Below are 15770 nucleotides of genomic sequence, written 5' to 3'. Positions count from 1 at the left end.
ACCTCTGGATAAAAAACTTTTGGTTCTCCTAAACTTCTGTAGATAACTTGTTTACAGAGGATCAGCTACCTCAAACTCTGCTTTGTTGGTATAGTTCCCAGGAACTCCAAATTCTACCTCTCAAAGTGGCCATGGCAGTAAAATAGCTCTGTCCTGAAGACTCACAGCCAAATAGCCTCCATGTGGCCCACCATGCAAAGCTATTTTCCAATGCTTAAGAAGAGCACAAGAACTCTTGTCACACACAAGAAAGGCTGTCTAAGACTTTTAGTCAGCTTTCAACACTGAACTATATACTTAAACATTTTATTAAACTTCAAAAGCTCTTAAAAATCATAACATACATAAAAATCTGAAAAGAAATGGATAAAAATAACCATCGGGAAAACATCACAGATAGTGAGGAATTATTTTCTATATTCAGTTAACAGAACAAAATGTACTCCTCATTTGCTAATACATGGTAAAATGAGATGTGTCTAAAATATTTGGATATCTTCATTAACTGTAGGCACACTGAAAGTGTTGCTCTTTTTATTTTAATTTTTCAGCTCTCCTTTAAGATCCTTGGGACAATAAAATAGCCAAATTAGTTCTAGATTTGAGTGCACATTTATTTATTAAGCTCAGTTTATAGTTATTAACATGTGAGCCATGGTCTCCACTGATAGTTTTAACAATATTTTTCCTCTAAAATATGAAGCTGATAAAAAGGGAGAGTTTACCTGATTTCCTCCCATACCATGACAGTTGAATATACCCACTTTTTCATTTTCCTTGCGGCCCATGTTGTCTAAACACTGATTGGTTTCAACATTTCTTATCTAAAGGAAACACACAAAAGGGGGGGATAAAACATAAATCAGACAGTTATTTAAGTCATCAAATCCTTCTTATGTTACTAACTATTGTTAACTGAATAATACAACTTCATAAGAAAATTTCTCCAAGAAAAACATATTGCTTTAAATATTTGTCTTTTTCTGTGTCCATTCTTAACCTGTATACATTTCTAAACTCCTCCTGAAGTTTTTGAACAGAATTGGCACTGGCATCTAATCAAGAAACGTTCCCTGTTTATAGCATAGTATCACAGAAGAAGGAAGCAGCTGCATATTATGAATTAGGAATTCTTCCCCAAATCCTCTGAAAATTAGGACACACTTTTCATATTCCACTCAAATAACCATCGACTATTCTTGAACTCCTATACTATTGCATGGAAGGAAATAAAAACAAATTGGCTAAATATTGAAATTTATGTTCTTTTTAGATTGCTTCATTACTGTATGTTCCATTCTGTGTGTTAATAAAGATTACACTGTTTATATCTGTGAGTAAAACATTTTCATGCATCTTGTTTCATGCCTAATGTCAAACTTATTGGGAAGTGCTTGACCCTAAGGAAAGCTATTACAATGCTAAACAGTGATTTCACATTACAAATTCCTCAAAAGCAAGATTGAATTGCTGACTACAGACATAAAGTTCTTGGTTTACATTCTAACATGGCATTAGTCCCATAATTAACATAAAGTTAATACATATTTGTGCCAAATGTAATTACAAAACCAGTAATTGACTTTAAAGATACTAATCTGACTGAATCAAGAACAAATGAATGCAAAAAAGAAAAAACCTTCAACCTTCTAATAAATGGGATATTTCAGATTTTTACTTAGTCTCAACCCCAAGTATGTATTTATGCTTGTCCACTCTGCTTTTGAAAAGTTTGTATCTCTGAACCATAGACATGCATATTTTACTGTTCACTTGGTAGAATTATTGGACACATATATTTACTTATCTATGCTCTGAGTATGTGTTTCCTCACATTGGCTAATGAATAAGATGAGAAACTTATTACATAAACATATAGAGGATGAATTTGGTTTATACAATTCACTTTTTCTGTGGTGCAGAACCTCATGGCCAAGTACTAGTACCTGGAGTTGGGGAAAGTGGTATGACTTGCATTAAGGCCCCCATCAATAACTGAGAATAGTATGGATCAGAATTTCCATTTGGTAAAAGTTAGAAAAAGCTGGACAGAGTCATCAAGCCCTGTTTCAAGGGGCTGAGATTTAGAACAGAGTTATATGTGTTTTCATAAAAAAGTCTGAGCAGCAACCCATTAAAAAAGACAAAACGCACACTGAATATTACAAGGAAAGGGCACGGGCTTCTAGAAGCAAAACCCGTACCAGTTCATATAGGGCTGAAATATATTCTCAATCTGATTTCAGGTGGTCCAGACACTAGAAGGGATTGAACCTATAGGCAAAAGACCTTTCAGGACCTGCAGCTGGAGAGGATTAAGGAAGGTAACAACTGATAAATTGTAGTATGATGTAGTAAATAGGATGGTATAGGTTGCACATAGTCTGATCAAATTATATAAGTTGAATTATTTTTAAATCCCTTACATCAGTTTTATTGACTTTTCATAAAAGGAAGATTTCTTGAAAATAAGATTATACATTATTGCCATTTAGTTCCTAAAAGAGTGTAGGACAGTATAATGCCATTATACTTAGAGAAATACATATCTCACAAAATGACTAATTCATTTTTAGATGTAAGGTATGCAATCTGATTAGAAGAATCTCTGCTAGGTACTTGGTACTTGAATAGGCACTAATTAATAATTACAGGGGTTACAGCTTGAATTGTTTGTAAGGCTTTCTCTCTTTGCTGGAAAGCAGAAAATTCAAAGCCATATTCAGCCTAGTACATACTCTGACAGTGGTACTGGAAAGGGACTTATCGGAGATGCATGCCCTCTTACTCTTTGACAAATTAAGAAAAACCTTTAAGAATGGCTCCAAAATATTTTGTCTTCAGTAACAACCTATTATTGATCTATTTTCTACAAAAGATAACACTTTAATGTTTTAGTATGTAACACCTCTTGTGAATTCATTTATTCAATTGAGTAGTAGTATCAGGAAAATGTATATCTCATACCAGGCACTACCTGAGGTGCTGAGGAGACAGAAAGGAACAAAATAAACACAGTCTCTTCCTTCATAAAGCTTATGTTTTAGAAGGGAAGAGAGCAACAAATAAATAGATTTGTAATATGTCAGAAAATCAAGAAGTCCTGTGAAGAAATATAAAGCATAGTAAGGGTAGATAAAGTGAAGGAGATGGTACTATTTTAGAAAGGAAAGGTCAGTTGGAATAAAGACACTTGAAAAGACGTTTAATGAAGAGGAGAGCAACCATATTTTCATCTATGGAAGGACATTTTGGGCAGGGGAACAGCAAACGGATGCTCCCTGTAGTTGGACAGTACTGAGTGAAATAACGGACTAGCCTTGTACCACCATTGCAGTGAGCAAGGGGCAGGTTAGAGAGGTATCCCAGACTAAGTAATGTAAGGAAACATGAGAGTTTTAGCATAGGCATGGTATAATAGTAGCTTATTGTGGCTGTTGTGCAAAGAGCAGACTAGAGGGAAGAAAGACTGGAAGCAGAGAAACAAGGAAGGAGGCCACTGTAGTCATGCCAGCAAGAGATGATGGTGATTAACAGAATAACAATGGGGGTGGAAGGTCCAATTTCAGATATATTTTGAAGGTAGAGCCACTGGAACTTTCCATTGAATCGAATGTGAGTTATAAGACAAATAAAGACATCAAGAAACATGCCAAGCTTTGGGCCTGAACAAGTGGGCAAATGCTATTTCTATTTACCAGGAACAATAGTCTTGAGTTCTTGCATGTTGATAATTATATCTGTGGCTGCTATACTTGAAAATCACTTTGATAGATCTAAAATCCATGACTCACCAAACTTGACTACCTTTTAAATGTTACTCCATTTACTTCCAGAGTAAAGGATTCCTTTGAAAACTCTGATGACAATCTGGGATTTTCCCCCCTTCATTCTTACAAGTATCTATTTCCCTCGAAGCCACACTGATTTTTTTATCTTTTAAGTTTGGGAGATTTACTACAATGTATCTTGACATTACTCATTATGGATCACTCTCGCAGGGATGTAGTGTTCCTTTTCACAATATCGTTGCAATTTTATTTTCAGAAAAGTTTCCCGGAATTATAGTCATTATTTTATTTTTTGAGATAGAGTCTCACTCTGTCGCCCAGGCTGGAGTGCAGTGGTGGCAATTCTCTGCCTCAGCTTCCCAAGTAGCTGGGATTACAGGCGCCCACCATCACACCTGGTCAAAATTTTTTTTTTTTTTTTTTTAAGAAGAGATGGGGTTACATCATATTGGTCAGGCTGGTCTCGAAATCCTGACCTCAGGTAATCCACCAGCCTCATCCTCCCAAGGTGCTGGGATTACAGGTGTGAGCCACTGCACCCTGCCTAGAGTTATTAATGTTCATTTTATTTCATTGGTTTTTCTCTTTAGGAAATCCTAATATTTTGGTTCTTGTTGCTTATCTTCTATATGTGTCACTTTCAATTGAACAATTTAGTTTCCAATTTTTATTTTTTTAGTTGCTCCTTTTTCTTTTCTAAAATTCTTATGGCATGCTCTCTTGGTATTATTCACTCATGTGTTCTTACAAGTTTGGCCTTCATTTCTGAAATGATTTAGTCTTTGATTTCTGATTCTTTCCTGCATTATAGTTGCGCATTTCAGTTTTTCTAAATTGATTTATGTTGTTCTTTTCTATATTCTATCATTTAGAGCATTTATTTTAGCATCTTTTGAAATATTAGATTACACTTTTCCTCTGTCTTATGAGCATAAAGTACTGGTGTGCTTGCATTGTTTGCAGAGATACCATTCTACTTCTTACTATCTTTTTCTTACATCAGTCATGCTTTTCTAGTTTTTCTTTTCTCTCTTCCTTTTGTTCTTCCTTCTTTCCTTTTTTGCATAAGATCAATTTTCCTAGTCTTTTAAGGGGAAATGATTGATCAAAAGACCATTTCTAATTTCACAAATATAGAACACATTTTCTGTAGTTTTTGAAGTGTTAAAAAAAAATTACCCTTCTATTTCTTGAGACCTCCTGACCCCATTTACCTCACCCATTTTAATCTGGACCATTCATTTCCTTTTCCTCCCACTCTAGTTGGGCTTTATTCCCCAAAGTGTCTTCTGAGAAGGAGCTTCAGCTAGTGAGTTTCAAGAATTCACAGACTGCAGACTGTTCAGACCCTTCAGATATTAGAGAGGAGTTTTTTTTCTCACCTGCAAAGTACTTCTCCCATTTTCAGCTACTATTATCCAATTGGCCTGAAACAATTTCTCATGAGTATCTATTAGAAAATTGGGTGTTTATCCTGACCTCATTTCCATCATATACCTCATTGCTTTCCTCTGTTGTCTCCTGCAAAAATTGTAGTATCATGTGGGTCATGACAATGTCAGCTCATATTTGAGAATTTGTGAGAACACTTTGCCACCTAAATTTGTTGTCAAAATTGTTTGTCATTTTTTTAAGTTTTGCTGTTCTAGTCATTTTCTGTTTTAATGGGAAAATTCAGAGATTCACACATAATGTCATTGCTGCCACCAATTTTTCCAGAATTCCAGAATAGACTTATCTTGGGAAGACTGCATGAAAAGAAGCCTATCCTATTTCTGGCACATTCTAACTACTCCACATTCAATGTGGTTTTGTACTTTGTGGATGTGTAATATTACTTGTCCTTCAGAATGCAGCAGGTGCTAAGTGGATACAAAATAGGAACTGAAGTCAAGTCTGGCTGGATGTAGAATCTGGGAGAATAGCAATAGACAGGAGTCAATGGTTTAGGAAACCTGCCACAGGGAGAAAAGAGAGACAACCACTACCACCTCCAATATGATGATAATAATAATATAAATTAGAAACTATTTGAATTGTATGTGCCAACCTATTACTCCCGTTTTACAAACAAAAACATTAAGATACAGAGAGGTTAACTAATTTGCCAAAACAAAACTTAAAGGTATTCTATTGAGTCTGGGAATTGCCAGTCCTGACTTCCAGACAGGCAGGCAGTGTTTGTTAGAACGGAGGCCTGGAAGGAGCAAGGGAGGACTCAGTTCTGCTTGAACAGAGCTAACCAGAGGTTATCTAGACAACAGGTGAAGACACATGAAACAAGATACATAAAGGCAACCTGGTATTAGGCCTGGGACCAGGTCAAAAAGCCTAAAAACAAAGTATTCTTTATGCTTAGTGCCATCCTGATGAGCTGAGGTCAGGCAAATAATTTCTATCTATGTCCAGGGTGACCTGAGAGATAAGCAGTGTGGAGGACAGAGTGTCAGGAAATCAGGATATCAATTGCCATCTTAAACAAATAAGAGGGACATATCACCTGGGATAGAGACAATATCTGAAAGCTTTTTTTTCGTTTTTGTTTTTTTTTGAGATGGAGTCCAGCTCTGTCACCCAGGCTGGGGTGCAGCAGTGTGATCTCAGATCACTGCAACCTCCAACTCCCAGGTTCAAGTGATTTTCATGTCTCAGTCTCTCAATTAGCTGGGACTACAGGCATGGAATTCCATCACAACTGCCTAATTTTTGTATTTGTAATAGAAATGTGGTTTTACCATGCTGGCCAGGCTGGTCTCAAACTCCTGATCTCAAGTGATCCGCCTGCCTCGGCCTCCCAAAGTGCTAGGTTGCAGGCGTAAACCACCATGCCTGGCCTAAAATCTGAAAGGTTTTTATCACTAGGCCTAAAATATTCAGATTTTTTTAAAGCCATGCACACCTAAGGGGCAGATAGAAGCACATAAATTGTTCCCGAGTGAGCGAGCCCAACCCTGTAGGCATCTGCTATATTGTCTTCAAAATACAAAAATGGTCACTGGTGTTTTCTAACAATTCTTAACAAACAAATCTTAACGTGTATCTCAATACTAGCATATGGGAGAGTTGAAACTATGGATCTCATCTTTTGAGATGTAAAGGATAATCAAATTTAGGAGGATCATGTATAATTTTAAAATCAGAATTTTTCTAAGAACACCTTGAGACCTCAAATATATATTCACAAAGAATGTTGTTCAAGGGAAGAAGTAAAATTTCAGAAAAGATGCAATTTTGTCACCGGTACCATATTACCTGACAGTAAGAATGGCTTGGTCATGTCATTAATCCTGAGAAAAATCAAAGCAACCAACAACTAAAGAACTTTATCCATTAAAAATTCTTTACAAAGTCTGTTCCAGAACTTGAATCAAAATAGTAGCGCACACTGGTAGCTCTAAGATCTGGTAAACTTTTTTGACTCATTCTTTATGTTACAGTAGAGCTTTGAATATATGGCACAAGGCCAAGATAGTTTTAACTTTAATTGGCTGTCTGCTTTGAGATTTCTATGTTTACACATAATCTTTTATTGCTTGAAAACAATTCTTAATGACACAGACTTGAGGGCATTTTTCCCACTTGTGTTTTGATGTTTGAAATCAGCAAGACTTTTTCTAAATGTTTCTGTGCATTGCAGCATCATTGGTAGTGTTCGTATCACTTATATAATTTGTTCACTAGCTTTTGCTCCCTCTGCTGGAATGTAAAAGCAAGTAGCAATGAGAATTCCATTTCTAAAAGAGAGAGATATATACTGCCCACGCCCCCACCACCAATCTTTCCGTTTTAAAAACTCATAGAAAATCCATTCTAAAGATAAGACAGTCTAAACTTAAACTAGCATTATTTTACTTTAATTATCCCAACATACGTTTATCCTTCAATTGCATATTATTTTTTATCATTATTTTACAAATGTCAACCTCATTTGTTTTCTCTTTTCTTTGTAAAGACAGAAATAAGCACATTTGCAGTGAATTCCAGAGCTTAATGTTAATATTTCCATAATATGATTGCTCTTGTGGATATGCATTTAAAGTATATTTTCTGTTTAATCTAATTGTGAATAAATCAGAAAGATGAGAACAAAATCTGTATATTGAAACAATTCAAGTTGACTTCACTTATGCAGAACTGGATTTAGAAGGTCCTTGATTAATGACTGTGAGATTCAAAAATTATTGTTATCTGATATCTGAAATCCCTTCCCCCCAAAAGTAAAGAACATAGCAAAATAAACAATTTAATTTATTTGGTGGATAACAAAAACAGTGACAACCAAAATCCTGAGAGAATTGAATAAATGCCAAACTGGCATATAGTTTGTTGCAGCTGTTTGTGCCAGTACACATTTAAGTAATAAAATTAGAATGAATTTTAGTTTATTAGAAATATGAAGTTAAAAAAATACAATATTTTCAAGTAATAAAAATAGCTCACTTTGTTCACAGGTGAGTTGCCTAGCCCAACATACTTTAAGGTAGCCATCCAATAAAGGGTGACATATTCTCCTTACACATACACATATTCAGAAACCCTGGGATAAAAATTAGCTACTGAGTCCCCAAGAATTTTGGAAATAAAATGAACAGAAAAATGTCCGCATTTACGTAAGTCACCTAAAATAAGGCTTTCTTGCTGGTCATCCTATTAAAGGGCCAAGAAGACTGTGAATCTATAAATAGATCTGATTACCAACAGAAAGGGTAAACTTTTAAGCGTTTTAGCTTCTGCATTTGGCAGTAACTGATTTTACCCTTAATCTCTGCAGCCTAGCAGCTTCATGGATGTCTATTTTCCATTATGTAAATTTGCTCTTCAGCAATATTTAAGGAATACAATACCAATATATGCAAGAACTTTAACTACTTACTATGGCTAAAGGATACAAGAGGAAAAAGAAACCCTGAGGTTAAGTACACAATACAAAATGCGTACACTAATGTCGAAACATCTTCAAAGCAACATGCAAATGCAAATTTTAAGCACCAAGAGTTGTCACTTGGCTCCTGAAATCCTCATCTCCTTCATTTGCCTTCAGATTGTGTTCAATTTTAGTTCACAATGTATTTTTTTTTCAGAAAGCCTGTCATAACCCAAAAATTTGGGCTGAGACATTCTATTTTAGAGTGCCATTTCTTTCAATCTTAAACTTAAATTTACAAGATCAGAACCCAGCATGTTAAATCTACATAAGCTTCAGGGCTAGTTAAGAGAGAATTTAATGCTGCAAAGAGCTCAACTTCCTTATTCCATTATGATCTGCTTACTGAGTCTAAAAGACACATGCTTCATTAACTTACTTAAAGGTTTTAGTTCAAAGCAATTGCACAGCTTTTAACTTCCCATTGGAAACTGCATGTAATTCATGGGCTGGATAAAGTAATATTTCAATTACTTGAGTAAGATGCAAACATAAAACAAATTAAGATACAGATATCTGATATCAATAACTATTGACTTTGGTGGTGGTATATAATAGAGAAACTGAATACCATATTTGCCTCTATATATTCCAATACAGCAAGGAAAGTTATAAAAGGAAATTGACAAGGAAACATTTTTATTCACCAATACACAGCAATATCAAATAGAGTTTGAAAAATATTGAAGTTAAAAATATATAAATTGTTAAAGCCACACAATTTCATTTCAAACTCAGTGAGAAGAACAAATGAATATACTGCAAAGAAATATTGTTCTTGTTTTGATGGCAAGTAGCTTGAACACCTGATATTGCTTTGGGACTCTAATTATTTAAGAGAAAGTGTCTTATACATAAGGAAAGATTATCTTTTTACATTTTTCCAATAAAGGTTAATAACAGGCAGTAAGAAGGAAAAAGCTTTAGAAAATGACTGTTGTTCATTAACAGTTCAACTCTAACTCATTATCAAAATGTCCATCTTAAATTATGTATACGTGGCCATGCAAAATTGAATTAGGAGGTAGTGCTTGGTGAATTTGTCCTTCTGTTTCCATGGAAACAGATGCTGGATTGCATTTCTTTAAGGCTAGTTTTAAAGTAGAAAACTACAGTACATTAATACTCCAGAAAGCACAGAACTTAATTTATCTCTTAAATGTATCAGGTTTTTTAAACAGCCGTTATACCATATAACCCATGCAGGGCATCTTTTACTTCTACTGAATTTCTTTACTTGTTTGATTCTCTCTTGCCCTACCCACCTCTGCATCCCTATTTTGGTAGAAAGGCTTAAGAGTAAAGGTCTTTCCTTATTTGACTTTGTATTTTCAACATATAACAAAAGGTTTAGTTTGATATGGTCTGAATGCCTTTATCCAAAATTCATGGTGAAATCTAATCCCCATTGTAGTGGTATTAAGAGGTGCAGCCAAGAGGACCAGTGGCCCAAGAGATAACATGTCTAACTATGAATCAGAAGATGCAAGAGGTGGAGACTTTTAGGAAGTGTGTAAGTCACGAGGGCTTCATCCTTATGAATGGGATTAGTGCCCTTATAAAAGAGGTTGAAGGGAGCTGTCTTGCCCCTTTGTCCATGTGAGGATATATCATTTGCCTCTTTTTCCATATGAGGACTTAGCAACAACGTGCCATCCTAGAAGCCTTTACCAGACACTAAATCGGTTGGCACCTTGATCTTGGACTTCCTAATCTCCAGAACTATGACAAATAAATTTATATTATTTATAAATTACCCAATCTAAGGTATTTTGGTATAGCAGCCCTAATGGACTAAGACATAGCTCAAGTTCTTTTTTTATTTTTATTAAATAGAGATGGGTTCTCACTATGTTACTCAGCTGGTCTTGAACTCCTGGGCTCAAGCCATACTACTGCCTCAGCCACTTGAATAGCTGTGACCACGGGCACATGCCAACACACTCAGTTTCATGCTCTTATTTATTTAATAAAAACATTTTGAATGATTAAAATATAATAAAATCATCGATTTCTCCTTCTAGTTATAAGAAAAAGTGAGCCTTAGTGTTGGACTAGCACGTAATTTATCCTAACTTCAATAGTTAACTAGCTGTGTGACCTATAGGCCAAGCACATAAACTTTCTGTGTGTCAGTTTCCTTATTAACCCTGCGATAATAAAATCCAAGTCATGAAAGTTGTTCTAATTTCTACTTAATTCATCTAAAGCACCTAGAATAACTGTTGGCATAGGAAATCAATAAATGGTAGATATAATAACTGTAACTACTGGTATGTTACTATTCTTGTCAGGCATTGGGCTAGATGTTTTATGTCTTCAGTCATCACTATAACCCAGTATTATTATCTTTATTCTGTTGACAGAGATAGTAGAGAGGATACTTAATGCCACTCAAAATCAAAGCTGTAAGGCTAGGATTTGAACCCTCCTATGCTTGACTTCAGGGGCTGGAATGTTTTCAATACACCATACTGCCTCTTTTAGATGCTATGAAAGGCTCAATTCCTCTCTTTAAAATCTTTTCCTAAAGTATTTCTACAGATTAAAATATGGTCACCTGATCCATTGCAGAAGATAGCTAATTTGAAATCAGTAGTTTGTACAAAGGAATTTGCCCACACTATATTTTATTTTTACATTTTAGAAAGTGAATTAGGTTTCCTTGATATAGTGCAGGACAGCATAAAATTGGATTTTTAACTTGGAACTAAACATCTAGTTCTGTTACAGAGCCCTGAGTCTTTCTCAGGAGTCACCTTGGTGGCCCCAGAGAATTTCCAAAAGTCCTCTTTGCTCATTTCTGTCCTGTTATAGCCCTTGGTCATTCCTCCTTTTAGAAAAAGGAATCGATGTTTACTAATGATTTGGGTCCACTGACAACAGTGACAGAAACATTTTATAATAAGAATAGAAAAACTCCTTTCTTCTGAGGATATAGTCAGGTTCATGAATGTTCAAACAAATTTTCAATAAAGTGATAAGGGTATTAGATATTTTATCAGAGATCTTCAGTGATTTATAATAACTAACATGCAAGGACTATTCTATTTTAAAAAGCACTGTAGTATATTTTCTGCATGAAATATAAATCCCTGTGAGATCAGTGCCAACATGAGGATGTTACACATTTGAAAATGATAGCAACAATACACCCTTCTCCAATAAAAACAAACAAAAAAATACTTTGAGGTACAGGACTAAGTGACTAGCCTAAAGTCATACACTTACAAAGTGGTAAATCAATGCTATTACACGTGAAATTTTTCACTACATTATTCAGATGAAAGTTAAATATATGTAAATCAAGCTCTATAGAGAGATATTTATATGGCTAATGAGGAAGTGGAGACTTGGACAATAAGGCATGAATATGGCACTTAAATCAGTCATTAAAAACGATTCAGCTAGGGTTCCAGTCACCTCAAGTATTTTTTCTTTCATTTTTTCTAGTTAATTGTTAAGTAAGATATGTTTATAAAGTTACAGAGCATTAAGGCAGATGACCCAAAAAAGTATTAGATTAAACCATATACATTTTCAGATATTCTACCATTATGGTCTACAACAATGGCATTTTAAATCTAAGAATATGTTTACTTGATAATTATTTCCTAAGTGCATATTTATTGCTTTTATTTTTGTTGTTGTTGGAGTCTCACTCTGTCGCCCAGGCTGGAGTGCAGTGGCGCGATCTCGGCTCATTGCAAGCTCCGCCTCCTGGGTGCACACCATTCTCCTGCCTCAGCCTCCCGAGTAGCTGGGACTACAGGTGCCTGCCACCACGCCTGGCTAGGTTTTTTTTTTGTATTTTTAGTAGAGACGGGGTTTCACTGTGTTAGCCAGGATGGTGTCGATCTCCTGACCTCATGATCCGCCTGCCTTGGCCTCCTGAAGTGCTGGGATTACAGGCGTGAACCACCGCTCCCGGCCTATTTATTGCTCTTGAAATGCTTTAATCACAACCAATATTAAGGTAGCTTTGATTCCTATTCAGTGGAAAATTATCAATATGGAGGATATAATTCATAAAGGAAATATAATTCTTGTTTTGACCAATTGAGATATATATGCTATATAGGAATATATTATATATAATCATCAATCTATGAGATGAATACAGGAATATATTATATATAATTATCTATAGTATGAATATATTATATATTATACATACATTATATACATGTTTGTATAGTTATAATGAAGTCATTTTTGTATTTCAAGATAAAATAGATACGTAGAAAAGAATGGTGCAGATCAATGGTTCTCAGAGTGTCTACAACGTCAATACCACTTTTGTTATAGTACCAAGATATTACTTGCAGTTTTCACTTTCACATTCTCCTGAGTGTATAAGAGTTTTCTAGAGGCTATTGTAATAGACTGCCTTGTATTGCAGCAATAGATGGAATACCGAAGCACATATGACAATCCAGCTATCTTCTATTAAGCCAGACATTAATGCAATTTACAAAAATACAATCAATGGTACTCTCTTATCATTACTTGATTTTGCTTGGAAAAAATATATTAACTTTTCAAAAATATGTTACTTACATTAACATGTAATTGTTTATTATATAACGTTTAATTACTAAAAAATGGGTTTTAAAGTTCTCAGTTTTAATTTAAATACAGTAAATATTAGTAATAGTTGTAACCCACATGAACAAAAGGTGTTTGGGGTACACAGTAAATTTTAAGAATGTAAATGACCAAAAGCTTTAGAACTGTTAAAAAAAATTTTTTTTTGTTCAATGTTAAAATTTCTGCTCATTTTTATGATTCCTTATGATGAAGACTTCATGGTCCTTGAAATATGAGAAGTTGTTTAAAATAGATCTAATTAAAAATCCCTTACAGCATTTTCATAACATAAAAAATACTGAGCTCCTTAGAAATTGCTCCATTTGCAAAATATATTTATAACTTAACCAAAATAAATAATTCATACCTCACCAAGTGAGTAATAACGTCTTGGGATCTGGGAGTCCGGATAGATGTTTTCTAGGTACCAAGAAAAGGGCTTACACTTCAGATTTTCTCTTAGTGTTTTTCTGACTGACACATCTCCATAATCCACTTTGACAACACCTGGAATTTTTCAGAGAAACACAAATCAGTTTGTGCTATTTTTGTTTTAGTACTGTTTTACTACATTTACTTTGCTATCAGTTTTCTTCTTCATAATTCCAGCAAATTCAATTGCATATGCAGCTGCTACTACACTGGATTTTTACTACCATCGAATTAGTACATTAAATAGATATAAATAACACTTCTCCCATTGGTTATGACTTTTCAAATACAAATATTTATCACCAAGTACTTGTACTACTTAGATTAAATAATTAATTAACTAAATGTAAATTGGTATTTAGTATCTCATAATCAAAGCTTAACTGAGCTGTGTAATATGTCTGTTTCTCCTTAATAAAAAATTCTAGTAGTGCCAATGTTTTTGTTAATATTCACACTTTCCCCATAGAGTCACTTATTCACCACCTGTAGATTTTATAAGAAATTTATATAGAATAATTCACGTAATAGACTGTACATATGTTCTTTTTCTTGAACTTCTATCTAGTTACCATAAACTTAATTTTTATTGATTTATTGAGTTATTCTAAGCTACCATTGTCCTTGAAAAAGTTAGTAAATATCTAAGTGTAAAGAAACTAACAAGCAAATGAACAGAAATATATTCACATGTATATATGAAAAATGATTAATTTTATTTCACATAATAGAATATTTGATATTTAAATGAATATTTCCACTGAAAATCAGAAAAGAATGTTTTCTAGTTGAGAAATAATAATGCTACTAATTTTTATATAAAATTTTATGACAACTTGGTTTGCTCAATATTAATATTGGCATTTGATTGAAATAACTAATAACTGTGACAAGACAGCAATTATTCTTACAATATTCTGAAAATATTTCAATGTTTAACTCTCTTCTTTAAGGCCACTATGCAACATGCTGGCACAAAATGGCCTAGTATTTAGGATATTCTATCCCAACCAAGTAACAAAGCCAACCAATTGTTGTCTAAAATAGAGCAAGTGTTTAGACAATCTAAATGTCTTTAACTAATGCCATTACCAAGCCACTATTTTCCAAAGCAGCAACACTCTCAAAACTCATCATTCACTAGCTCCAACCTTCTTGTCTCTTCAGAACTTTTGTTTTTTCAAAATTAAATGCCATAGTGTCATTAGAAAGCATTCTGATGCTGAAGCAGCCAAACCATTTCCTTCCAAGAGAAAATATTGATTTTCCTAGCTGGTGTTTGGGCAGAAAAAACAAGGTCTTTGGGCTTTTTAAACAGATAAATATTTGCTTTCGAAATAATTCTATTCAGAACTTCCAATCCGGAATGCAACCTTCAAAATAAGAGGCTCAAAACAATTTAGTATTTACAAAAATAAATCACTAGAAGAATTTCTCATTATGGTAAGTATTATTACAGTTGAAATAATTGAATACATTTTCCTCAAAATCATATAAAGAGATGTCATTGTGCCTGGTGAGGAGGCAAAACACTGTATCTTCAGAGGACTTAATAGTCAATTTTAGTGTTCTGTTTTCATTTTTGAGGTGGGTGGATTTAATTGAGGTAGCTTATTTAATATCAACATCCTCCCTTTTTCATCATGTTAAGATTTGGTAGTTCTGGCTCCATAATATCTTCCTAGAAGGGTTTCTTTGTGCATGTGTTTTCCAATAAAACTTTATTTATGGACAATGAAATATGAATTTCACATAATTTTCATGTCATGAAATATTATTCTTTTGACTTTTCCTCAAGTACTTAAAATCAGATCTTGGGTCATTAAAAAATGGACAGTGAGCTGGTTCTGGCACATGGGTCACAGTGGCCAACCTCTGCTCTGAAAGATAAAGTCCTAGAAGGTTTTTCTGAGCAGTTATCTGATTGAAATGAAAATTTAAAGTTTCATTTGCATACCATTTTATATGAGGTCAGAGAAAACATTAATTGTCCACTTCAGATTTGGCAAAAAGTGGCTAATGGGGAATTATAG

The 15770-nt window shown here is 34.2% G+C and overlaps 1 protein-coding gene across 8 annotated transcripts in view; it reads right to left on the bottom strand.

The window, feature by feature from the left end:
* GALNT13 (polypeptide N-acetylgalactosaminyltransferase 13) overlaps positions 1-15770 on the bottom strand; it is a 584712-nt gene that overhangs the window by 45898 nt on the left and 523044 nt on the right. For 4 of the 8 annotated variants that reach the window (XM_024354859.3, XM_024354861.3, XM_515839.8 and 1 more), the window contains 2 exons: positions 13673-13812; positions 726-824 (listed from right to left, as the gene is read on the bottom strand). In XM_024354859.3, the coding sequence (XP_024210627.1) occupies positions 726-824; positions 13673-13812 (239 nt within the window). The remainder of the gene's footprint in view (positions 1-725; positions 825-13672; positions 13813-15770) is intronic. The other 4 variants (XM_063791209.1, XM_063791210.1, XM_054679032.2 and 1 more) reach the window with 2 other exon arrangements.

Source organism: Pan troglodytes, chromosome 13, assembly GCF_028858775.2.
Source record: "Pan troglodytes isolate AG18354 chromosome 13, NHGRI_mPanTro3-v2.0_pri, whole genome shotgun sequence".
NCBI lineage: Eukaryota > Metazoa > Chordata > Mammalia > Primates > Hominidae > Pan > Pan troglodytes.
Note: the sequence above shows the minus strand (reverse complement) of the source record. Positions and strands in the feature narration are given on the sequence as shown.